A 26,872-nucleotide genomic window follows, 5' to 3' on the forward strand; every position below is an offset into this window, starting at 1 on the left:
TTTTTAAAGACAAAGTGATTCTCAATCTCAAGGATTAACAAATATTTGCAAAGTGATTTAGTAAAAATCCTGCACGTGCTCACTTTGGCAGCACATACACTAAAACTGGAACGATACAAAGAAGATAAGGATGGCCCTGTTCAAGAATGACACACAAATTCATGAAGTGTTCCATATTAAAAAAAAAAAAATCCTGGGGCGGGAGTTTGTCCTGGTGGTAGAGTGCTTGATTAGCATGCACGAAGACCCAGGTTTGATTCCTCAGAACCAAATGCATAGACAAAGCTGGAAGTGGTGCTGTGGCTCAAGTGGTAGAGCTCTATCTAGCCTTGAGAAAGCCCAAGGAGAGTGCTCAGGCCCTGAGTTCAAGCCCGAGGACTGGCCAAAAAAAAAAAAAATTCCTGCAAATGCACAATACAAAATCTGTTAGAAATTACCCAACCAAGCACCAAAGTATTTAAATAAAATTCAGCTTCTGAGACAGCTTAAAGAGAAAATTTTTATCTTATTTACACAAATGTGTTTTTGCAAATAGACTTAAAAAAAAAAACAACATCAAAAAACAACCAAACAAGGGCTGGGTGAAGCTGCCCACCAAGCTCAAGGAAGGCCCTGGCCAGACCCCAGCACTAGCAAATACAAAAGTCATCAATTGGCTTCTGCTATACAACTGACTGCTACCTTAAAACAAACACGTCTCAATTTTGTGCTTTAACCCCACTTCTGTACACACACAGCCAAGGGGAGGTTTTAAGATGTAATGCATAGGATGTCCTTGAGACAATTATCCTCAAGAAACACAAGATGAGAAGTTTTTCAAGTATCCTGCAAGAAACTATCCTATACATAGCCAATTTTCCAGAGTTCACAACAGAGATCCAACCACAGAGCGCTTATGCATGGCCTTAAGCAATGACATCTGCACAGTATTTGTTGTTTTTCTGTCACATGGACATCTTCTGTTTCTTTTTCTTGGCCTTCAGTACAGGAGGAAGAGAAATCTTGAAGGCTGTCTCGCATGTGGTGCAGATGGGGCTGAAGTTGCAGAAAATCGACAGACACACAGAGCAGACACAGCCAATTTCGATGAGGTTCTGATGGCAGAAGCAAGCAGCCCTATAGTCCACGTGAAGTGGGGGTGGGAGGGTTACTGAGATCTCTGGTCCTGATCGGGAAGAAAAACCCACAGTAAATACTGCAGAAGCGATGACATCTGAGGCACCTTCAGGTACAGTCCTCCAGTGATGTCACATGCCTGCTGGAGAAGTCCTGAATCCAAATCCAAAACACAGGCATCTAATCAAAATATTCTGCTTCTGTGCAGCAAAGACGACATTCATGAAGTTCATATACTGCAGTGCGCTGTCTTCCGCAGTCTTGATCACCAGTATTCTTGATTTCATCTCTTGGTTATCTTTAACTTCCTTATTCATTCTATGAATACAGCAGAGAGCTCTGGCCAGGGACCCCGCCAACAGAGTTTCTGTATGTTGTCCTTTTATGTCACTCTTGGTCATCAGATCTTTAATTCTTCAACGATCACTTCATTTGCTGCTGTCAACAGCTCATATTTTCCATCTTTGCTTCCCGAAGGATTGCAGTCAGAAAGGGGGTTTCCCGGGTCTCCGAAGAAGTCTCCAAGTCTGCCATGCTTCCCAGGGTACAGGAATCAGCTTTCCTCAACGTGACTTGCTATGACAGCGAGCTTGTTGGAGCGATTCATGAATAAGTGTGAGTTCCCCAGCACCATGACGGCATCCATGCACTTGGATAAAAGTGAACTGAGATTCCTTTAATGCTTGCTTCCCCCACCAAACTGGATTGGTATCAACTATGATGATCAAAAGATTCAATTCCTCTTCGTCGGAGACCATGGCTGCCCGATGACCGCGGCACAGCTGGCAGTGGTAGGGCTGGAGTCCAGGGGCATGTGAAGCCTCGCTTCCAGCTTTTTCTATGTATGCGGTACTGAGGAATCAAACCTGGGTCTTCGTGCATGCTAGGCAAGCACTCTACCACTAGGCCAGACTCCCAGCCCATCTTTTCTTTCTTTTTTTTTTTTTTAAGCTTCAATAAAGAACCTGCATTGAGGATAGGACAGGTCTCATCACATAGGAATTAACTTAGGACATTTCAATAAAATTTTGAAAGGAAATTCTAAACTTTGGTTTCAAAGAATTTTTGAATTATAATAGATGCTAGACTACTTTGTTACAATGGGATAAGATTAGTCATGATAGAAAGGAAGTTATTTAGCTGGGAGAATGTCCAGACAAGCGCAGCTGCATGGAGTCATCACTACCACTGGAAGGATTAAGCCCAAGGATTGTTTTATAACTCTCAAAATCTTGGAGCTGCCTCTGAACTGTTATATATCTTATGGAAGCACAGTTTTGTTGGTAGACTGTTTTAATAGAGCATAGGGATAGTAAAATGATACCTACAAATCTTTTAAAGTGTCCTATTCTCAAAGCCTCAGAATTCTACCTAGTTATTAACAGTACAATTATTATAGTCTTCTGAGTATAAAATTATTTTAAGTGGCTACTTATGGCTGCACAATAATGACTAAATCCTGAACATAGGATTATGCTCTACTATCTATCGATTCCTCAGTACCACATATATAGAAAAAGCTGGAAGTGGTACTGTGGCTCAAGTGGTAGAGCTCTGGCCTTGAGAAAGCCCAAGGACAATGCTCAGGTCCTGAGTTCAAGCCCCAGGACTGGAAAAAAAAAGTAATCCATGTGAGATCACAGAGTGAGGTCAGTAGAGATGAAAATGCATGGAATACTTATAAGTAAAATTCAGGTGGTAGAAATAACTAGGTATGATGATAGTATATCTAGTAAGTGAAGTCACACAGCTGTGGGTTCTTATGATTAAAAGGATAAAAGGCTATTAGTGTTGATTTTACTAAATGTGGAGATCCATCCACTTTTGAAAATCTCTAGAGATGGCTGAGTGAATCACTGTACTCATAAAGAAGTAAATGTGCTGTCAAATTCCACTAAGCTGAAAATAATCCCTTCAGATTGCTCTGTCATTAATCTTGATTTGACAACTGAAGAAAACTTGTGGGATTCTTTTGATTCAACCAATATTTCAGAGACTCATTAACAGGACAAATTAGTCTCTATTTCTTATGCTATTTTCAGTATCAAAAATTTCCCTTGTTGAGTCTAAACAAATATAAAAAGACTGAAATAATTTTATGTATATTCTGGCATCATAACAGAATAAAATAAAAAATCAACAGCAATGTTAATGCCAGAAACTATACTAACATATGGAAATTAAACAATATATATTTCAGTGATCAGTGAGCCATTAAGGCATTCAGGAAGGAAACATAAAATTTCCTAGAATTAAATAAAAATAAAAATCCAATTTACCTTTGGGATACAGCAAAGGCAGTTCTAAGAGGGAAGTTTATAGCTGGAGTACCTACATTAAAAATATCATCCATATCTCAAATAACCTAACAATGTACCTCAAGGTAAGAAAAATAAGAACAAGCCAAATCCAAAATGAGTTGGAAAGAAAATGAAAATCAAGAGTGGAAACTAAAAATGTTGAAAATAAAAAGAGGATCAATCAAACAGCTGGTTCTTCGAAGAAAGAAAAGATTGACAAACTATTTTAGCCAAACTAATAAAAAAGGAGCCAAATAAATAAGAGATGAAAAAGAAGATACTACAGCAAATATCACTGAAATCTAGGCATTTCAAAAAACCATTATTCCAAGAAATAGGAAATTCTAAATAGATACACTTCTAAACATATGTGATCTACTAAAATATAAAAAGCCATGAGTCTGAAGTGGTAAAAACATAGTCTCCAAAATGAGGGAAGAAATATACTCATTACCTGACTTAATGTAACTGTATTCTCTGTACAATACAAATAAATAAAATAAAAACTTCAAATCCCCCAACAAAAAATAGCTCAAGATGGAATATTTATGATGGAACACCATCAGACCTTTAAAGAAAAAACACTGAGGCTCCTCAAACTATTCTGCAAGACAGAAAGGAAAATAATATTTTAAACATTGTTCTACAAAGTCACTATCCAAAGCTGGCTAAAGACAACTAAAAAAAGCTAAAACCATGGACTAATTCTTCTTATTAAGGTGAGGCACTTCTCAACAAAATACTGGCCAACCATTTTCAGCAACTCATCAAAAAAAATTTACACTATGATCAAACAGGATTCATCACAGGGATGCATATGGTTCAACATATGCAAGTCAATTAATATAATTCAACACATCAACAGGAGCAAGGACAAGAATCACATGATTGTCTCAACAGATGCAGAAAAGGCATTTGCCAAGATCCAACACCCAGAGCTAAAAGCTCTGAGAAACTAGGAATCCATGGAACATTCCTCTGTACAATAAAGGCTGTGTATGACAAATCCACAGCTAGCATTATATTTAATGGCAAAAAGCTAAAGCCATTTCCTCTAAAATCAGGAATGAGATAAGGATGCCCACTCTCTCCACTCCTCTTTAACATAGTATTAAAATTCCTAGCCAGAGCAATAAGGCAAGAAGCAAGCATAAAGGGGACCCAAATAGGGAAAGAGGAAGTGAAACTTTTCCTCTTGGCAGATGACATGATTCTGTATTTAAAGAACCCTACAAGACTCCACTTCCAAGCTGCTTGAGCTGATTCAAAACTTTGGCAAGGTAGCAGGGTATAAAATTAACCCTCAAAAATCAACTGCCTTCCTATATGCCAACAATGAGAGGAACAAGGCAACAATCAGGAAAGCAACTCCTTTTGCAATCGCCTCAAAGAAAATAAAGTACCTAGGAATTAACTTAACTAAGAATGTAAAGGACCTTTTTGATGAAAACTTTAAAACCCTGAAAAAGAAAATTAAAGAAGAACTGAGGAAATGGAAAAACTTCCCATGCTCCTGGATTGGAAGAATGAACATTATAAAAATGACAATCTGGCCAAGGGCTATCTACAAATTCAATGCAATACCCATCAATATCCCAATGCCATTCTTCAAAGAAATAGAATAGGCAATCTAAAATTTCATATGGAATAATAAAAGACCCCGTATAGCAAAAACACTTCTTAGCAGAAAGAACAGTGCAGGAGGAATTTCAATACCAAACTTTAGACTCTATTACAGAGCTATAGTGACCAAAATAGCTTGGTACTGGCACAAGAACAAGCCTGAAGACCAATGGAATAAAACGGAGGACCCAGATATTAAAGCACAGACCTATGGCCACCTAATCTTTGACAAGGGAGCCAAAAAAATAGAATGGAAGAAAGACAGCCTTTTCAATAAGTGGTGCTGGCAGAACTGGTTAAGCACCCACAGAAAACTAAAGTTGGATTCTTCTTTGTCACCCTGGACCAGGATTAACTCCAAATGGATCAAAGACCTCGAGGTGAAAGCCATCACACTGAAAACTTTACAGGAAGGAATAGGAGATACACGAGGTCTCCTTGGCACAGGTTGAAACTTTCTTAATAAGGACCCAGAAACACAACAAATCACAGAAAGTCTGGATAAGTGGGACTGCATTAAACTGCTGAGCTTCTGTATGGCAAAGGACATAGCTAGGAAATTAATTAGAAAGTCTACAGAGCGGGAGAAGATCTTCACCAACCATACAACGGACAAAGGCCTCATATCTAAAATATATCAACAGCTCAAAAAATTGAATCACTCCCAAACTAATCTCCAAAGAAACAACCATTAAAAGATGGGCCAAAGACTTAAAGAAGTCTTCTCTGAAGAAAAAAATAAGAATGGCCTATGGACACATGAAGAAATGCTCGACATATCTGGCCATAAAAAATGCAAATCAAAATAACTCCTAAGATTCCACCTCACTCCACTTAGAATGGCCATGATCAAGAAATCTAATAACAACAGATGCTAGTGGGGATGTGGCCAGGAAGGATCACTACTTATACTGTTGGTGGGAATGCAAACTCGTTCAATCACTATGGAAATCAGTATGGCAGTTCTTCAAAAGACTAAACATAGAACTCCCCTATAACCCAGCAATTCCACTACTTGGCATTTATTCAATCATCCAGAAACAAGGACATACTAAATCCAGTAGCACAACATGTTCATTGCAGCACTATTTACCATAGCAAAGATGTGGAACCAACCCAGATGCCCCTCAGTTGATGAGTGAATCAATAAGATGTGGTATTTGTACACAGTGGAATTCTATGCTGGTGTCAGAAAGAATGACATTGCCCCATTTTTAAGGAAATGGAAAGACTTAGAAAAAATTATATTAAGTGAAGTAAGCCAGACTCAAAGGAACATAGGCTCAATGATTTCCCTCAGTTGTCATAATCAGTAGAAACCTTGGGCTCTCATGGCAGAGATTTACAATAGAGCAAAACCTAGATACATAAGGCCATACAGTATGACACTAAATGAAAGGACCTCTAGGATATAGAAACAAAAGCCATATAATGAGTGATTGTTGTCCTCAATGTACTATGTTATCTCTCATCTCTTTTGCTGTCCCTTGGTTATCTCATATTGTTACAGTATTTCACCTTGTTATCTGATGTATTGTATATATGCATATTTGGTTATTTGAAATTGGATAGGGAAGGGGGAAAACAAGATGAGGAGTGAGGGTGGGGGGGAGGGAAATGGGGACCAAGACATGAGAAAGGGTATCAATGTATGTGAAGTAATGCACCCTCTATCTAATGAATATAATGTAACCCTTCTCTTAATTATAATAAAATATATGGGAAAAACAATATTTTAAACATTGTTCTACAAAGTCACTATCCAAAGCTGGATAAAGGCAACTATAAAAAGCTAAAACTATGGAGTAATTCTTCTTAAGACCAGGCACTGGTGGCTTATACCTGTAATGGTAGCTTCTCAGAAGGCTGAGATTTGAGGATCATGGTTTGAAGCCAGCCTGGGAAGACAACAAGAGACTATAATTTCCAATTAGTCATCAAAAAGCTAGAAGTAGAGCAGTAGCTCAACTAGCCATTAGCACAAAAACTCAGGGACAGTACTCAGGCCATGAGTTCAAGGATTGGTACCAGTATACTGGCATACCCACACATACATAAAAACACACACATCCTTAGTAAAATATGCACACAGAATTTTTAAAAATTCATTAAGAATATTGTATACACTGAGACCATCTCATTCTAGTCTAAAAACAATTATTAAAAAAAAAACAACACTGGAGAGGATGCAGAGTAAAAGGAACCCTTACAGTCTATTGGTGGGATTGTACATTAGTTTACCCAATTACAGAAATCAGTATGGAAGTTTCTAAATCATATACATTTACTATATGATCCATTTAAACTATTGCATCAAAGGAGTCAATACACAATAAGTCAATATACAATATAGATACCTGCATATCCACACTTAGGTAACAGAAGGAATGAGTATAATTAAAGTAAAATCATGTATAAATATGTCAAACATTAATATGTATCAAAAGTGAAAAAATAAAATTAGCTTTGCAACAAAATGGTTAAAAGTTATAGAAAAAAAGCTCTATTGTATACATAGACCACATAACTTGGCTATTGTGAATAGTACTACAAGAAACTGCAGGAACTGCAGGAGAATTGCAAGTCTGAGGCCAGCCTGGGTTCTAGCAAGACCCTGCCCTCATTTTCTCCCTAGGTTTTTACATGAAATTATTTTCAATCAGTATTAACATCATTAAAAAGACTTAGATAATGGGCCGAAGTGTGGACTACTGGTAGAGTGCTTGCCTAGCATGCATGAAGCCCTGGGTTCAATTCTACAGTATCACATACACAGAAAAAGCCAGAGGTGGTGCTGTGACTCAAGTGGTAGAGTGCTAGCCTTGAGAAAGCTCAAGGATAGCATCCAGGCTTGAAACTGAGTTCAGGCCTCAGGATTGGAAAAAAAAGACATCGATACTGATGTATCACTATATTGATATATATCAGTACTACTTCCTAGAAGGAAATAAAATAACATAGAATACAAGTTCTTTCAGTGTTAGCTGACTCTTCTGTAAATGTTTCATGATTGAGTCAATCTTAAGAATTTATGCTGTTAACATGAAATGATCCAAAGCAGATGGTATATAAGAATGTATGTACATATGGCTCTCTCAAATTTCTTATCAGATTTTAAAAATTTCTGCTTACTAGCTTTTTCCCTAAACCATCTTTTGGATTTGGAAAAGAAAAACCAAAATATGCTGTAGTCTAATTATCAGGAGATGACACTTTAAACATAATCTTAAAGCAGCGTGTCACTAGACAGTTTAGAACAGTGTGCCTTTTTTGACTACTGGTTGTATATCTCATGATATCATGATGTGGAAAAAGTTGAAATTGAAAGACACTCATGCACTGTTACTGGACTTAACTAGGTTTTTATATAATTTATCACTTACATCATGTTACAAAACCATGACCTTGGATCCCAAAAGAACTACTGTATATGTGAGTTTCATATTTCATTTTGATAATAATAGAGGTTAGGAACTGGATTACATATGGAAAAATTGGCTTTAAATTAGATAAACTCCCAATATTATAGATTGATGAACATTCTCCTTGATATCCCAAACCATGACATCAGAAGACTGATTTAGGGAGGGGACTTAAATGGCATAATTCCTCAGAAAGGCTAACTCACAGTCCAACAAAATAAATGCCAGGGAGCTAGTATACTCCAAATGGGGAAAGTAAGATGAAGGGAAGGGAGGTGGATGAATAAAGAAAGGAAGGGGGAGAATACAGTCATAAAATCTAATGCATATCCTACCAAATTAAGAAAATTGAGGAAAGAAGTGAGGTTGGGAGGGATGGGAAAGAATAATAAAAGGGAAGCCACTAATCTAGATGCATTGTATTCATAAACTGCTTTGTTGAATGGCAACTCTTTTGTATAACTAATTCAAGATAATACAAAATAAAAAAAAGTGAAAGTAAAGAGCTAGCACTTTCAGGAAGGTAAGATCACTTAATAAAGTATTAGTGAAAGATGTTTGTTATATATACTTCTTTCTTTGCATTTTAAATTATTTTCAAACCTCTTAAGGGTTGATTTCATTTCAAGATTTTCTGATTTTCTTCATTATTTTATTGAATTCTCTTATAGTTCTTTTAGGAAATAGACTTGGTCATTTAATTTGAGGATTTGTGGTAGGAGCTTTCAAAAGGTGTCAAAAATAGTAACCCTGGCTGCTGGGAGTGTAGCCTACTGGTAGAGTGCTTACATAGCATGCATGAAACCCTGGGTTTGATTCCTTGGTACTACATACTCAGAAAAAGTCAGAAGTGGTACTGTGGCTCAAGTGACAGGGTGCTAGCCTTGAGCAAAAAGTATCCAAGGACCATGCCCAGGCCCTGAATTCAAGCCCCAGGACTAGCAGAAAACAAAAACAAAAGCAAAACAAAACAAAACAATAAAAAACAGTAACCCAGAGTTCGTGCTTCAGTGAGAATAGGGTTAAATGTTTTGTCTGGAGATACAAGCTTGGACTGAAAATAAACACAACATAGACAGGCACAGATTGCTCAAGTCTTAATCCTATGAACTCAGGAAGCTGAGCTATGAGGTTTATAGTTCAAAGCCCGCAAGGACAAGAAAGTCTAAGATTCTTATCTCCAATTAACCAATAAAAGTATGGAAGCAGAGTGGTAGCTAAAGTGGCAGAACACTGGCAACAAAAGCTCAGGAACAGTGTCCAGGCCCTAAGTTTAAGCCCTGAGACTGATTCACACACACACACACACACACACACACACACACACACACACACACACACACACTCTCGCATGCATGCATGCATGCACTCATGCATGCACACACACAGAGAAGAAAAATCCACTACAAACTGGCTGTTTTGTGGTCATTTCAGACCCACACATTCTACAAGAAGTCAGCTACCATTAGAAATAATATTTTGTCAGGAAGTGGTGCCGTGGTTCAAGTGTAGCCTTGAGCTGAAGAGCTTAGAGACAGCACCCAGGCTGAGTTCAAGTCCCACGACCACCACCACCAACAAAAAGAATATTCTGTCATTTGTAGGGAAATGGATAGGATCTAGAACAAATCATGTTAAGTGAAATAAGTCAAGCTCATAGAGACAAATAGAGCATATTTTCTCTCATTTACAGAAGCTAGATCTAAAATACATGATAAAGGGCAGGAGTTTGGCCTAGTGGTAGAGTGCTTGCCCAGAGTGAACAAAGACTGGGGTTTGATTTCTTGGTACCACATACACAGAAAAAGCCAGAAGTGGGGCTGTGGCTCAAGTGGTAGAGCTCTAGCCTTGAGAAAGCCCAAGGACAGTGCTCAGGCCTTGAGTTCAAGCTCTAGGACTGGCAAAAAAAAGGGAGGGGGGAAGAACATGAGAAGGGGTATAAATGTTCAAGAAGTAATGCACCCCAACTTGATGAATGGAACTATAGCTCCTCTTCACATCACCCTGACAATAAAATACAATAATAAAAAATACATAATAAGTTGAATGTTGGTGGCTCATACCTATAATCTTAGCTGACATCTGAGGATGGAAGTTTGAAGTCAGCCTGGGAAGCGAAGTCTATGCAACTCTTATCTCCAATTAAAGACCTCAAAATTGAAAGAGCTATGGCTCAAAGTAGTAAAGTGCTAGCCCTAGACAAAAATGCTTAAGGACAGTGCCCAGATCTTGAATTCAAGCCCTATGACTGATCAAATAAAATAAAACAAAGTAAGATACACGATAAACTATACAGGACTGCATGCACTCACACACACTAATACCAAAGGATATTCCTAGGGGAGAAACACAAAGGTGCAATGCTTATGTGCCTCCAATCATATAGAATATTATTTATTGAAATGAACTTCAAGAAGTAGAAGTAAGACGTGTTTTTGTTTGTTGTCTTGTTTATCTTCTTTAGGGAGGACAAGGGGGGACAGAAATGGAGGGACAGAGGGTAAACAAATGTACCAGTAGTACTTAGTAGACATTATGCTGAAAATGAACTGTATAATTTGTGGGCAGGTGAGAGGGAAAAATTGGGAGAGTGAAGGAGGGGGTGATATTGTCCAAAAAGAAATGTACTCATTATCTGACTTACGAAATGGTAACTTCTCAGAACATCATCTTTATAATGCTAATAAAAACATTTAGTAATAAAAAAGCCAGTTGAACAAGCCTCCAGCACACTTGATTTTTACTTTGGGGTAGATATCATTTTTTCCATCTTAGACAACTACTTCTTTTCTAATATGTTCCTTTGTGGAATGGATTCTGGAGCACCAGGTGAATATATAATTCCTGGCCAAATAAATTAGAAAGAAAATCCCCCCCAAACCATTAATAATAAGCCATCAGTTCTGTCCATAAAGACTCAAACTAAGCATGCAACTATCCCTTATAGGATGGATTTGTGTAGACTTTCTCTCTGTTCATTCACTGTAATTTTTGCTATTTTTAGATTGAGGAAATCAGTTCAAGCTGAATTAGGTTTCCATATCACAATGTCTCAGTTCAACTAGGTTGTATTAACTCAATACTGAATACATAGAAGCTGCAACAAGCTTCCTGTGTTTTTTCCACGTGTTTAACAATAAAGCAGTCTATTTTTCTAATTTACATACAAATCTTACATTCCTCCTCTCCAAATGTTAATCTTCAAATTGTTCCTAGGTAAGAGAGGATTAGATACTATGAATGTTAATATGAAGAAAAGAAGCAGAATAAAAAAACCGAATTTATTTAGGATTGGTTGGTCTAACAGTATATAGAAATAACAAGCAGTAACTAGACAGTGCCACAAGGCTGGTGACCCCAACTGTCTATCAGCTTCAAATTTCTACTATAGAAGTCACTAATGGGTTTGATAACAAAGGCTGGTGGCCACTTCTTTCAAACACCTTACATAAAATGCACAAATTGGGTTTTACATAAATGGTACAAATGGATTTTCCATTTCCTTACTATTAGCATAATAGCAGGGATTAGTTTATTAGATTAGTAAGTTAAACTGATATCTCAGTGCCTAAGGGAATAAAGTAGGACAAATTAAGTTCAGGGTCTGCTCACGGTTTGGCAGAGCTATGGTGATAAATGAAAGGGAATAGAAAGCAGAGTTGAGGTGGTGAGGTCTAAGGCTGTGTGAATGCTTTAACAACAAACTTTTATCTAGAATGAAAATCCAAAATCTTTTGATATAGATAAGTTTTGATGACACAAACAACTTTGTGATATTTTGCTTAATTTTTGTTTACCAAGACAGGAAATTGTATTATTGGTAATTCATTTCTTTCTGTCACAATTATTATTTTAAGATCATTCTGATGTTAATTGTCTGCACAGATAGGCAGTCTGATACTTCAAAGAAAAGTTAACAGCACTGATCTCTGGGATATTACTATTTCATTTTTTTCTGGCACCACCCTCAGATCATTCACTATTTTCAGCTGACACAGAAGTCCTTCCCTGTGGTTTATTTTTGAGGAAGACCTACTTTTTTTTTTTACATTAGTATTCTCATCTGCATCTAATTCTGTATTAAGATTAGCAGTGTTGTGGTATTAACAGCCAAGAAAATGAACTAGAAGAGATATGGATGGGGTGTTGCTTTTGAGAGCTCTCACTAAACACAAGTTAAACACTGGCTTACTTGGTATGATTTTAGAGACACTGACAACTCAGTGTCCCCCCGTTCTATTGGAATATGTTAGATGCTCTAGAGAGAAGTTGGAGAAAAAAAAAAAAACAGAGGACAAAGAGGGCAATGATGTACAGAAAGTAGAGGGTGAAAGCTACAAGGACAAACCTTGCCGTGAGTTATTCTACGAATCAGTCCTGCTAAGCTAGGCTCCACCAACAGTATTACATTCTGAATGAACTTATGTTTCATTGACCCAGAGAACCCCAAACTCCAAGATTAACGCTCTAGTAACGATGTTGGTACTGGCCAAAGCTGGGGGAGAGGAGTTCCAACTACAATGAAATCTAAGACAGCTTTTTTTGATAACTCCAGGTCCAGTTTATAAATTTTACTTTTTGTCATTAAGTGAAATATGATACCTCACAGTAGCTGTGTGGCTCAATCACAAGGGAACAGACTATTTGAAGTTATTTGTTTGCTCTTCTTGTGTCAGTGCACCAACCTGCTCTTGCAGTGTTCCTAGATAACAATGTTGAGGATGTAAGTCTATATAGTCACATATATCCATATAGAGCTGTTTTTCTTGGTGAGCTTCTAAGGATTTCATCTTTTAAAAGGATATGATTGCTAATTCAGTGGTAGTGTGGTTCAGCTTTCATTCAATTCATTGACATGGGCCACAATGTAAGAACAAATCAGCTAGCAAGAGTTTATCTGGGAATTGAATTCAATATGTTTATTATATAGTTCTAAATTAATCCTTTTCTTAGATATGAGATTGCCAACTATATGCATTCAACATTAGAGGTGGTATTAGTGATATATACAGTAGTTTTCCCTTATCTACAGTTTTGATTTCCATGGTTTTAAGTATATAGGATCAGAACTTGGATCATTCCTTTGTCCAGTGTGTCTATGTTGTATATACTACCCAACATTCATCACTTAATAGCCCTTTTATTTATTGGATTTATGTTGTGGTATTGCAGTGCTTGGCTGAGTAACATTTCTTTTACTTATCACAAACCAGTAATGTTGAAAGTTTAGATACACCAAAGAGAAGCTTTAAGGTGTTCCTTTAAGTAAAAACATAAAAAAGTACAATAGATATTTTGAAAGATCGTATTTATATAACTTATTTTTTTTGTTGGTCATGGGGCTTAAACTCTGGGTCTGGGTACTGTCCCTGAGCTCTTCAGCTCAAGGCTACTGCCCTACCCCTCGGGCCACAATGCCACTTCTGATTTTTTAGTGGTTAACTACATATAAGAGTCTCATGGACTTTAGTGCCTGGGCTGGCTTTGAACTATGATCTTCTGATCTCTGCCTCCTCAGTAGCTAGGATTATGGGCGTGAACCACCACACCCAGTTATAACTTTAATTATAGTATATTGTTATTTTGTTTTTACTTTTGTTGTTTTGAAATTTTTTACTCTAATTTCCAAATTAAAATTTATTAGCTGTATGAGTAGGAAAATGATAGCAAGTACAGGGCTTGATTCTATGCACAGTTGTGGAAAGCCACTAGAGATCTCAGAAGGCACAAAATATATGTGTTTGTGTGTGTGTGTGTTTGTGTGTGTGTGTGTATCTACCTTATAGTAAAATTGTTTTGGGACTACCATACAATTCATTTAAGACTCAGTTTTTTTTTTAATCTTGAGCATCAAAAATGTTAATAGCCAAAGAATGTTGCTGCCTATCTAGTCAGTCACAGGATTTGGGCTAAAAGTATGCTTTTTAACTAAGGAAGGAAAGGAGAAAAATTATTGAAGAGTACATGACTTGAATATTTCCCTTTTACTCTGTACTATTTTAGGTATTACACTATACAACCTTGTTTAATTCATACCATCTCTAGGAAGAAAGCCTCATCATTGCTTTCATGTAGGTAAGAAACATTCTTTTTTCCAAAAGTCACAGTTCCAAGAAGATTCAGGTTTTATATCCACATAACCAAACACAACACTTTCTTTTCTTTCTACTACTACATAACAACATATTCCTTTAAAAAAAGTCCCTCTCAGGGGAAATACTACAAAATCTACTGCTTGGCTTAATCACTATCAGAATTTGGAGCTAATTTATCCTCTCTCTCTCCTCTCCCTCTCTCTTTTTGGGCTGTGGGGTTTGAATTCAGTGCTTGGGTGCTGTTCCTGAGCTCTTTTGCTCAAGGCTAGCACTCTACCTCTTGAGCCATAGCTCCACTTCTGGGTTTGAGGTGGCTAATTGGAGCTAACAGTCTTCTGGCCTTTCCTGCCTTGGGCTGGCTTTAAACCGAAATCCTTAGATCTCATCCACCTGAATAACTAGTCCCCAGCATCCAGCTCAGGAGCTACTTTTCTAATGAATAAGAATGAAGTCGACTGGGTAGCAGGCTCCCAAACTCAGTTGTCTCTAATAAGGTCTGGTAAAGAACATGGTCACAACACTGAAAACTTTACAGGAAGGAACAGGAGATACACTAGGCCTCCTTGGCACAGGTCGAAACTTCCTTAATAAGGACCAAGAATCACAACAAATCAGAGAAAGGCTGGATAAGTGGGACTGCATTAAACTGCAGAGCTTTTGTACAGCAAAGGACATAGCTAGTAAACTAATCAGGAAGCCTACAGAGTGGGAGAAGATCTTCACCAACCAAACAACGGACGAAGGCCTCATATCTAAAACATATCAACAACTCAAAAAATTGAATCATTCCAAAACTAACCTCCAAAGTAACAACCATCCCATTAAAAAATGGGCCAAAGACTTAAAGAGAGTCTTCTCTGAAGAAGAAACAAAAATGGCCTATAGACACATGAAGAAATGCTCAACATCTCTGGTCATAAAAGAAATGCAAATCAAAACAACTCTAAGATTCTACCTCACTCCAGTTAGAATGGCCAGGATCAGGAAAACGAATAACAACAGATGCTGGAGGGGATGTGGCCAGGAGGGATCACTACTACACTGTTGGTGGGAGTGCAAACTCGTTCAACCACTATGGAAAGCAGTGTGGCAGTGCCTCAAAAGGCTAAACATAGAACTCCCCTAGGACCCAGCAATTCCACTACTTGGCATTTACCCAACCATCCAGAAACAAGGACATACTAAATCCACTAGCACAATAATGTTCATTGCAGCACTATTCACCATAGCAAAGATATGGAACCAACCTAGATGTCCCTCAGTTGATGAGTGGATCAACAAGATGTGGTATTTGTACACAATGGAATTCTATGCTGCTGTCAGAAAGAATGACATCGCCCCATTTGTTAGGAAAGACTTAGAAAAAATCATATTAAGTGAAGTAAGCCAGACTCAAAGGAACTCAGGCTCAATGGTTTCCCTCATTCGTCATAATCAGTAGAAACCTTGGGCTCTACTAGCAGAGATCTGCAATAGAGCAAAATCTTGATACATAAGGCCATATAATGTGAAGCTAATTGAAAGGACCTCCAGGATATTGAAACAAAAGCCATATAATGAATGATTGTTGTCCTTAATGTACTATGTTGTCTCTCATCTCCTTTGCTGTCCCTTGGTTATCTCATATTGGTATAGTATCTCACTTTGTTATCTGATATATTGAATTTATTTGTATTTGGATATTTGAAATTTGATAGGGAAGGGGGGAAAACCAAGACGGGTGGGGGGTGTGGGGGGGAGGGAAATGGGTACCAAGACATGTGAAAGGGTATCAATGTATGTGAATTAATGCACCTTCTATCTGGCAAATATCATGTAACCCTTTTACTAATTACAATAATAAAAAAAAAGAACATGGTCACAGAAGTAAAGAACGCAGTATCATCAGAGTTTTAGTAATAAACTTGGAATCATCAGAGTCTTAGTCTTGATGACTCAGTGTGAGGTACAGTCAAATAATAGACTATTCTTCTTTCTGAGCCAGAATAAGCTCTGTATTTCCCAGGTCTGTTGTTAGTGTCTTCCTTGTTTCCTGGAAATAGTAATACACTTACTTTTGAAAACATCTATTTTATTAAAGGAGCAAGTCTCATAAGAGAGATGTAAAGGAACAGAAAGCAGTACCTACTAAGATGACAGAGTCTATGTTCTACCCAGTAGAATGGGAAGCTTTTTCATATCTAATCCGGTTTGTTGAGTTGAAGAAGATTCTCAAATTGGTGTCAAGCTCATCAGGAAAGAGTGATGGTATAAATGAATGGTTATCTGTCATACATATAAGTGTGTGCCATATTTTCTATTTTTATTTTAGTTTCTCCTTCCTTCTCTTTCCTATAAAATTTCTGAGTTTGGTCAAATGATTTAGTAGCCATAAGGTATTTATATCAAATTGAGGATAATGGCACATTACCTAAAGGTACCATTCATCTATGAGGTTTAAAGTTCTACTTTTCAAATGGATAAAATAACTGGTAAAATAATTCTTCTCTAAGTCAAAGAGGTAAACAATATGCTAATACTTCTTTTTATATCTGAAAGATACTGTTGAAATCTGTTAAGTAGCTAATTAGGGCCTGTGGTCTCTGGTGGAACCAGTGAAATTCTAGTTTAGGACTGTGCTCTAAATGTTTATGCAGCTGTTGAGTATTCAGGAAATAACACTGTGAGAAAATACATTCCTAAAACTTCATCATAGCCTAGCTTGAGAAGAAACAGTGATGATGTCTCCCCTTAGGGAAGTGTTCGATGAAGAACATTTCTCATTACTTTCAATACCCATGCTCAATGCAGGAATAAAAAAATAGACTCAAAACTGCTTATCACAGATGCATATCTTACCTGGGATCACAAAGAAATTTGGTTTTCTCTCCTTCTTCTCTCCAGATAAGCCATTCTCGAAAAGAAGGATGAACAAACATACGAGTCATGTCTCTGCGCTTGATTAGGAACATGGATAGGTTCTCCATTCTCTGCTGAAAATCTTCCCATTCTAGTGTGCCTTCAATGCTACCAGCATTGATGGCCTGAAAGATATGCTCATCAGTCAGTGGGTGAAGTGAGGCCACTGCCACATTCAGGAGAGGCATCACCCGGTCAAAGGAAGACTGGGTTGGGAACTTCATATTGCATTGGAGTAAATAAACCTCTGAGAGTGAAACAGGAACTACTTTGTAGCTAGAACTCTTTAATACTAGATAACCCTTCTCTATGAGGTCAAATGTGAGTTTCAGGTATAGATAGGACCCTTGACTGAGAGTCTTGAGATGAGAACTGAGTTTGCCAAATGTAGTATTGTCCATTTTGCCATTAAGTGAAATATTATTCTGGATCTCTGAGCTGCTGTGTATCCGATGCAGGATGTAAGCCTGCAGGTCCTGGTCTATGGCTTCATTCTCTTCTAGTCGATCCAAAAAAATCCTATGGAAAGGCAGCAACTTGGTAATTTCCTAAAACAGATGAAGAGAGAGAGAAAGACAGAAAGACCTTCAGTTTCCCCTAACTCTTGTGATTAACTAATAGGTCCACAAATTTACTCTAAACTTTTGAGTGGCTAAAGAAAAGAGGAACAAGTATTAGTATCCACAGGGTTAAAACAAATTAGTTGCACAGGAAGAACACTAATTTTCCTGATACTGAGACTTTTTTTTAAAGAGTCTTTGTAAAAGGTACTTTTAGGAGTGCTTTCAGTTAGTATTATAAACAAACTCCTAAAACAAATTGAAAATGAAGTGCTATAACAATCAAGGGTTGGGGGCCTGGAGTTTTGCCTACTGGTAAGAGTCCTTGCCTCACATGCACGAAGACCCGGTTGGAAATGGTGCTGTGGCTCAAGTGGTAGGACTTGAAAAAGTTCAAGGACAGGGCTCAGGCCCAGAGTTCAAGGCCCAAGACTGGCAAAAAAAAAAAAAAATCAATGGTTGTAATTTTTTTCTTAGTGCAAATGCTATGTAACAACAAGTATTTGAATTAAAAAAAGAAACAAAATGTGCCTTTCTAACCTCCTACTAAAATGATTGACTACACCTAACAGGCCTTTAGGAGTTGCCTGAACTGAAAGTTGGGTACCTGGTCATCTGCTTGGAAATCATATTAGGGGAGGGTAATTAGGTGACTCTTATGCACTAGGATTCCATTTTTAAAAATTCACTCATAGACTTTGCTCCTGTAAGTACTTCTTTTCTCTATCAGTTTTCTTTTCAGCAGATCACATATACATTACCATATTACAGCTACCTACTCTAATTCTGTTCCCATGTCTACCAAATTTACCAAACATTTTCTTTTTCTTTCTGCTATTGTCTAATCTGTCCCTCCCTCCATCCCTCCATCCTCCCTCTCTCTCTCCCTCTCTCTCTCTCTCTCTCTCTCTCTTCCTCCCCTCCCTCTCTTCCTTCCTCCCCTCTCTCTGCTGGTCCTGAGGGTTTTCCCTGAGTTATTTTTTTTCTCTCAAGTCTAGTGTTCTACCACCAGAACTAAGGCACTATGTATGGTTTACTTTGGTAGTTAATTGGTAATAAGAGTCTCATGGTTGGCTTTGAACTGAGATTCTCCGATCTTAGCCTCCTGGGTAGCTAAGATTATAGACATAAGCCACCAGTGTCTCTGGCTCTTCCCATTTTCTAATCAGACTTCAATACTAACACGTCACCAAAATAGTTCTTCTCAAGATTATTAACAATTTTAAGTTTGCCAAATCTAATAATCACTTTCAGCTTTCATTTTTGTCAACATCTTAGTCATGTGACACAGCTAACTATACCTTTCTGCAAATTCATGTTAAATCACTTCAAACGTTTGTTCCATTGCATGTTCTGCTCAGCATGCTGCCAGCCTCTTCTGCTGGTTTCTCTCATTTCCTAGCCCACCCAGAACTCAACTTTCCAGTCTCTTTGGCTTCACTAGCTACACTATGCCCTGAAACAGTTTATTTAGACCCAGAGTTCTAAATATCTACCTAAACGTAGGTGATACCTAACTTTGTGTTGCCAGGTTATTTTCCCTGAATTCCTACCTTATACCTGTCAATTCAACTGTCTTACCTGGACGTTTCATAGATAATGTGACTACATTAGAACTAGTGAATTCTGTCCTAAACTACAAAACCTTTCCTGTGTCAATAAATGGCATTACCAGTGATTCTACCACCAAATCAGCAGTATGTATGATCGTTTCCTCAAGATAGCAGTTGCTAATGTGCTCATCAAAATACCAGGATTTACTATATGTACACAAGCTTCATGAGTTTTTTGATAAGCCAATTTGTTCATCATAAGAAAATGCCCTGAAACCTAGAGTAAAGGTTTTGTTTCTGACACTGTAATAAATAAATAATTTAAAATACTGGGATTTATTCTTCAATCTTCTTTCTCATGTTATGTCCACATTCAGTCTTATCACCAAGCATTCTTTTTTTAAAAAAAGATTTGCTTTTTAAATAAGGCCTCACTATGTAGCCCAGGTTGGCTTCAAACTTAAGATGTTCTTGCTTAGCTTCCTTAGCACTGAGATTACAGGTATGTAGCACCACATTTGTCTTATCAAGTACTTTTGACTGTTCTTCAAAATGTATTCCAAATATGAACACCATTTCACAATACATATATCATTATCACTCTAGTCTAAGCCACCATCACCTTTCATACATATTTGTTTTTAATATTGATTTTCTGTATTTTATTATACATAGTGTGAGCAGAGATCTTTAAAAAAGATAAATTAGATCTCATCACTTCAGAAAGTTCCTGTAAAAACCTTTCATATCTACTCTAAAATAATTGTTATCTTCAATTCTTTTTCCTAATTTATTTATGTATTTATTTATTTATTTTGCCAGTCCTGGCTTGAACTCAGGGCCTGAGCACTGTCCTTTGGCTTTCTCAAGACTAGAGCTCTACCACTTGAGTCAGAGAACCACTTTCAGCATTTTTCTACGCATATGGTACCAAGGAATTGAACCTGGGTCTTCGTGTATGCTAGGCAAGCACTCTACTACGAGGCCAAACTCCTGGCCCCCCTATTTATTTTTGTTCAGCGTACTTAACATTACTTATAATTTCAGTGTATATTTAATGTTTTCCTTTTGTATTTTGTTATTAATTAGAATATTAGCAAAGGCTGGGACTATCTATTCTGTTTACTGTTAAGGCTCCAGTCTCTAGAGCTGTGTCTAATATTCTCAAGAAATGACTGTGGAAATAATGAAAAATATGCATTTGTAAAGAAAAAAGTTTTGAAAATTCCTGATTGACATAAATGAGGTAACTGGAAAGTTACTGCAGGTTTCTATTCATGAAGACACTGAAATTTGGGCTTTATAGATGAATATGCATAGAGCTTTTTCTGTTCTTTGGCATCGATAAAAAATTAAATTTTTCTCTCCTACTCTGACATTGACAATTTCTTCTGCAAATGGACAAGTCATTATATAAAAATATATCTGAAGAAACAGCATTCAAGTTTATGCTTGGTAAAAATAGAGACTGTAGCTGGGTAGAGCAGCATATGCCTTTAATCCCAGTACTTGGAGGCTGAGGTCAGCCTTGTCTACATTGAGACCTTTCTGTCAAAAAAGGAGAGATTATCTTCAGAGTGGTTTCTTCATTTTATCTTTTATCTTTAATTTTTTTTTTCCAGTCCTGGGGCTTGATCTCAGGGCCTGGGCACTGTCCTTGGATACTTTTTCTCAAGCCTAGAGCTCTACTACTTGAGCCACAGCACCACTTCTGGGTTTTTCTGTGTATCGAACCCAGGGCTTCCTGCATGCTAGGCGAGCATTCTACCACTAGGTTATGCTCCTGGCCTACCTTTATCTTTAATAATTAAGATACTGGCCAACAATGATGGGTTACATAGTCTTAAAAGGATGCATTTATGCTGACCTGTATTCTTTAACTCAAATTATTATTATTATTATTGTTATTATTAGGTCAGTCATGGGACTTGAACTCTGGGCCTGGGCGCTGTCCCTGAGCTATTCAGCTCAAGGCTAGCACTCGATCACTTAGCCACAGCACCACTTTTGGTTTTCTGGTGGTGAGTTGGAGATAAGAGTGTCATGGGCTTTCATGCCCTGGCTGGCTTTGAATTGTGATCCTCAGATCTCAGCCACCAGAGTAGCTAGGATTACAGGCATGAGCCACCAATGTCCTGCTCACACTAATTATTTTAAGATTAATAATATCTGTAAGGAAATGGTAGAGTTAGAATATGGTTTCTGGCCATAGAAAGTAATAAATTCAACTGGTTAACACATGGGAATAACACTAATGTCTGGGAGAAGAGAAAAGAAGTGATTTTCTGCAAGACTTTTCTATGGATTAGCCATTATCACAAGTGGGTTGCATCAAACTAAAGAAGTTGAGAGCACTGCTGCAAACCACATGTGACCATATCAAGAATGGGAGATACCAACGAAGCTTAACTGTGAGTAATAGAAAGGTGAATCATTTATCCTTATCCCAGATATTGTTATAGGTGCAGTTTTATGTTCCTGGGTCTTCTTCTACGCTATTAAGTGATCACTGAGCGAGCAAGGGAGATAATTAAAAAAAAAAAGACAAAAAACCAAGGCCTTAATTTCCTATTTGCAATGAATTTAATATAAAGTTCTATTTCTGTCAATATTATTTGAAGAGGGCCTATTCAAAGGCAAGTCTACCTTCATTGTATAAAAAAAAGTAGAAGGAAGGACCAGAAAAATCTCTCAGAAAAATCTATCCTGGAAGTGGATTTTTCACAGCATTAAATGACTGAAAAAAAGTAAAATGAAGGTCAAAGTGCTTGGAGTTTTCTTTGTACTACTGTCTTCAGGTCTAGAAAGCAGAATTTCATTTCCTAGTCTTATTTATTTTCTTTTTAAAGACAGGGTTTTCCTATGCAGTCCAGGCTGGCTTTGAACATCTGCTTCCCAAATGCTGAGATTATAGGCACATACCACCACATCTGGCCTTTCATGATATTTTGAGGAACATTTTACCAAACTTTATCTAGAGCAACAGTAATGGGAATTTGAGAAGCATATTACAAAATGTTTTTCTAGATTAGATCTCTTAGTCTCTTGAGGGTTTATTCTTGCTAATGCTCTAGAATAAAGAGGTTTACAAGGAATTATTGCTATAGATGCTGTTAGAAAAATTTTCAGTTTAAGTCTTTTCTAAGGTAAATAACGTACCATTCAAAGCAAATAAACACATACCTGTAAACTGGTCCTAACTGTTACAATTAGTTTGAGCCAAGAAGGAAATTTTCCAATCATTTTACTGAGAAATGATACAATTGTATCCCCATAATCTGGTTTGTGAAATTCTGCTTCATTTAATCCATCAATTAAAATGATGAAATCTTCATCTGGGATTTTTCTCTCTGAGATTGAAAGAAACAAATTACTTTATGATTACCAAGTAGACAGTAGGTTTTTTTCTGGGTCTTTGCATCTTGAAAAAAGTATTTATAAAAAGGTTTCTCATTAGGTTTTAAATACTCAGGTACATAGCTTATTTATAAAGACATGAAATAATTCATAACAATTCATTTACTGAATTAATTTGCCTTTTTTTCCTCCCAGACAGGGAATTTTTGTCATATATATATATATATATATGAATACATGTATCATCATTTTCAGAATCCCTATATTTTCCACAGTAAGACAGAACTAGAGTTATGAGAATTTACATATAGAAACTCATTTTTTTTTTCAGCTGGCTCAAATGGTAGAGTACCAGCCTACCAAGCTGTAAGTGCTCAGCCACTTGAACCAGCCTCCTGAGTAGCTAGGCATAGATTACAGGCATGAGTCACTAATGTCCAGTAAAATATTTTATCTGTTAACTCTACCTGTTAACTGATATCAGCTATGGAATTTTTAGTTCTGACTATGTGAAAAAAAATCATTTCTAAAGCACAATCCAGGTGACTGGGGCTCTTTTCATTTTCTTTAGATTTCATCTGTACCTTTGTGGAGAGTCTCCAGGGGCTCCAGGACTCCTCTGCGGAAGGAGGCCATGGGGTCTTGAACACAGGACCGAAGGCTCAGCATGCTCTGCAGATGAGGTTCTCGTAGAAGTTGCTCCCGATAAGCTGTCAATTGAGGTGAGCGGCAGAGCAAAGCAGCAACATTGTGGACAAATTCTGGGACTAAACAGGTATAGGCATTATCTGCTTGGCAATAATGGTAGGCAACCACCTAAGAAAGAAAGAAGGATGAGAATGAAAGCAGGGTTATCAGCAAAAGCAAGAGTTGTGGTCATTTTGCAATAATTTTCTAACACTATCTTTTCCTTCTCCTCAACCATTTCAAGTAAAATTAAAGTTGCTAATGCAACGGTCTGATTTATGTAAGATCAGAAATTAGATACAGTATTTGTGTTATATGTCACATACATATATTCCTTCTGAACTACAAGAAATAGGAAGCAATATTGAAAATGAAGATGTATATTATTGTGCAATGTGAAAATGCTACATTTATTCAGCACAGCATACTATGTACATACATACATACATAGATGCATACATACATATATATTTGAGTCTCGTAACAAAGCAATAGGAATAAGAGTATGCTGGACTCAACAAATACATGTTTCCATCATTTTTACCATAGTTATAAATGAAGGCTTATAAAACAAATAAGATTAAAAAGTTATCATTATATATTTTCCAAGAACCTGCACAAAGAGCGAGTACCAGGATTAGATGAAAGAAGGAAAAGCTCAAGGAACTTAAATTCATGAATCCTAATAATGTCTAGGGTCTGGACTGTCTGGCAAGAACCTAGAATTTCAGGCAATGATTTTGTCTTTGAATAAACACAAAGTTCATTCCCTATCTCCTATCTTCTAGTTGTTCTCTTTGCTGTGAATATTTCTCTCTCTCTATATATATACACAATACACATGCACACATATATAATTGTGTTTGTCTCGGCTGTGGACAAAAGACACTATCTGAAAAATAACAAGTACTACTTATTTAAATGAATATTTTTAATTTTTTTCAGAGACAGGGTCTTGCTATAGCCAAGACTATCCCGAACCTCACAATCCTCCTAACTCAGTCTCCTGAATGTTGAGACTATAGTCTTGAATCACTATGCTTGATTATGCTTTTCTGGTTCATTATTTCTCAGAAAAGTGATGAGTATATGGAAAAATGTGACATTAGCAGGACAGATTCAGCACTAGCATCAGTTGATACCATCATCGTCATCATCAACATTGTCATTGTCATCATCATCATCATCACCATCATCGTCATCTCCACACTCCACCTCTTCCTCCTCCTCCTCCTCCTCACTCATCATCACCAACATAAAAGTCTAGTGTAGTCTTTTTTAGCTACTAGCTTTGTACACTGGAAACAGATCTGTTCCAGTGTTATTCATGGGTTTATTAATGAGACTCAAGTTTTCAGTCAGATCTCAGACAACAGTCACATTTTCTCAAGAGTCTTGATTTGAAAAGACTACCTTTAGTATGGTCATCTTAGCTTTTTAATGAATGCTAGAAATGACATTAAAAAAAAAACCACCTAAAATCCTTCATTAAAAAAAAATCTTGCTGGGTGCCAGTGGTTCACATCTGTAATTCTAGTTACTAATGAGGCTGAGATCTGAGAATTAAATCAGGGTTCAAAGTCAGCCTGGGCACAAAAATCTGTGAGACCCTTATCTCCAATTAACCACCAGAAAACTGGAAGTGGTGCTATGGCTCAAGTGGTAGAGTGCTAGCCTTGAGCTGAAGAGCTCAGGGACAAGTGCCTAAGCCCAGACATAAAAAATAATCCCATGACAAAAAAAATAATCCCCCCCCAAAAAAAACTCCATTGTTTTCTTGGGCTGGATCAATCATTGCTTCATTATTTATTTTAAAGATAATGTAAGAAACCCAAAGAGAAATGTGCCAGAAATTGATCTGACCTTTTAATGAACACTGAAGACCAGTGGCTATTGTCCATATAGGTATGTATTTCCACTTGATAAAAAACAAACATCAAACCTCTGAATCAATATGAAATTTCATCATATTTTACTTCAATTGATTCCACATGTTAAGCTAAGTATAGTTTAGAAAATATGCTGTAATTTACCCTTTACCCACAACAATGGGATATCATTTTAAAGATTAAAAATTCTGAAGTTTAGAAAAAAGATGCTCTTATTGAATTCATTAAAAATTATATCTGTGCTTGGCTGAATAAGGTTTCATTTAACAAAAGTCAGCATTCAAGATGAGCTTTCTATGACTGCTTCTCCTTTAAGTATTTATCCAAACATAAAGTCTTAATTACATCACAGCATTCAGGTAGGAAAACCACTCATCTTCCTGAGATTTGCAATGTGGCCCCTAAATAGGTTACTAAGTAGACATTTCAAAATAGCTATATAGAATATATACATACACAAAATTTTCAAACATATTTTGTACTTCTCCAGATTTGTCTTGATACAATCTACCATGTTTCCCCAGGGTAAAAATAGGAAAGAGACCTGGAAGCATAGACTTTCTTTTTTTTTTTCAGTTTCCTACTGTACCAATGCTGTGTGACTGAGTGATGAGGTACTTCATGGAGTTTTGAGGAAGGCACACTGACTACTGTCACAACTTCTTGGCAATGATCCAGAATCAGTCTATTTTCCATTAATTTGCAGATAAAATGGCTTTCCTTGGTGAATTCTTACTCCTTAAACAACTTGTATGCATTTCATTTTAGCTATCTTTTCCTTACATTATTAATATTTTTTTTTGCCGGTCCTGGCTTGAACTCAGGGCCTGAGCACTGTCCTCGGGCTTTCTCCAGTCTAGTGCTCTACGACTTTAGCCACAGCACCACTTTTGGCTTTTTCTATGTATGTGGTAACTGAGGAATCGAACTCAGGTCTTCATGCATGCTAGGCAAGCACTCTACCACTAGGCTACACTCCCTGCCTCTTCTTACATTATTTTTTAATCATGTTTCCTTTATGCTATATCTTTAAAATGTTTACTGAAACAATTTGATACAAAATATACCTGACATATTTGTGCTAATTCTTTGGAAGAAGAGGGTAAGGAAATCTTACGTTTTTTCTGTACGAGAATAAAGAATAGGAGAAGCTGGTATTCAAAACTAACAGAAGATGGAAGGTTAGAAAAACTTGTGTATAAAATCTTCTGATTTAATGCTCTATTTGAGAAATGACAAAATTTGTCATAAATGTTATCAGCAAAGCTCCTCGGTTTGGGTTAAACCTCCTAGGTCTTCATACAGTACTTTATCTATGACAGGATTAAGCTGATCTCACATTAAAAGAGAGTACTTTTAAATAGAATTGATT

At 37.0% G+C, this 26,872-nt stretch overlaps 1 protein-coding gene, 1 non-coding gene and 1 pseudogene across 6 annotated transcripts in view; 1 reads left to right on the forward strand and 2 right to left on the reverse strand.

Annotated features, from left to right (window-relative positions):
- Positions 1-26,872, reverse strand: part of Tanc2 (tetratricopeptide repeat, ankyrin repeat and coiled-coil containing 2) — a 247,578-nt gene that overhangs the window by 52,537 nt on the left and 168,169 nt on the right. For all 5 annotated transcript variants that reach the window (XM_090349974.1, XM_090349973.1, XM_090349972.1 and 2 more), the window contains 3 exons: positions 23,509-23,740; positions 22,751-22,917; positions 17,395-18,002 (listed from right to left, as the gene is read on the reverse strand). In XM_090349974.1, coding sequence (XP_090206100.1) covers positions 17,395-18,002; positions 22,751-22,917; positions 23,509-23,740 — 1,007 coding nt within the window. The remainder of the gene's footprint in view (positions 1-17,394; positions 18,003-22,750; positions 22,918-23,508; positions 23,741-26,872) is intronic.
- LOC150051188 (U6 spliceosomal RNA) lies at positions 76-181 on the forward strand. The gene has a single exon (XR_016538517.1). It is a non-coding gene; the product is annotated as a U6 spliceosomal RNA (small nuclear RNA).
- On the reverse strand, positions 722-2,192 carry LOC150051189 (general transcription factor IIH subunit 3 pseudogene; annotated as a pseudogene).

This window comes from Megascapheus bottae, chromosome 17 (genome assembly GCF_031878675.1).
Source record: "Megascapheus bottae isolate mThoBot1 chromosome 17, mThoBot2.hap1, whole genome shotgun sequence".
NCBI classification, from domain to species: Eukaryota; Metazoa; Chordata; class Mammalia; order Rodentia; family Geomyidae; genus Megascapheus; species Megascapheus bottae.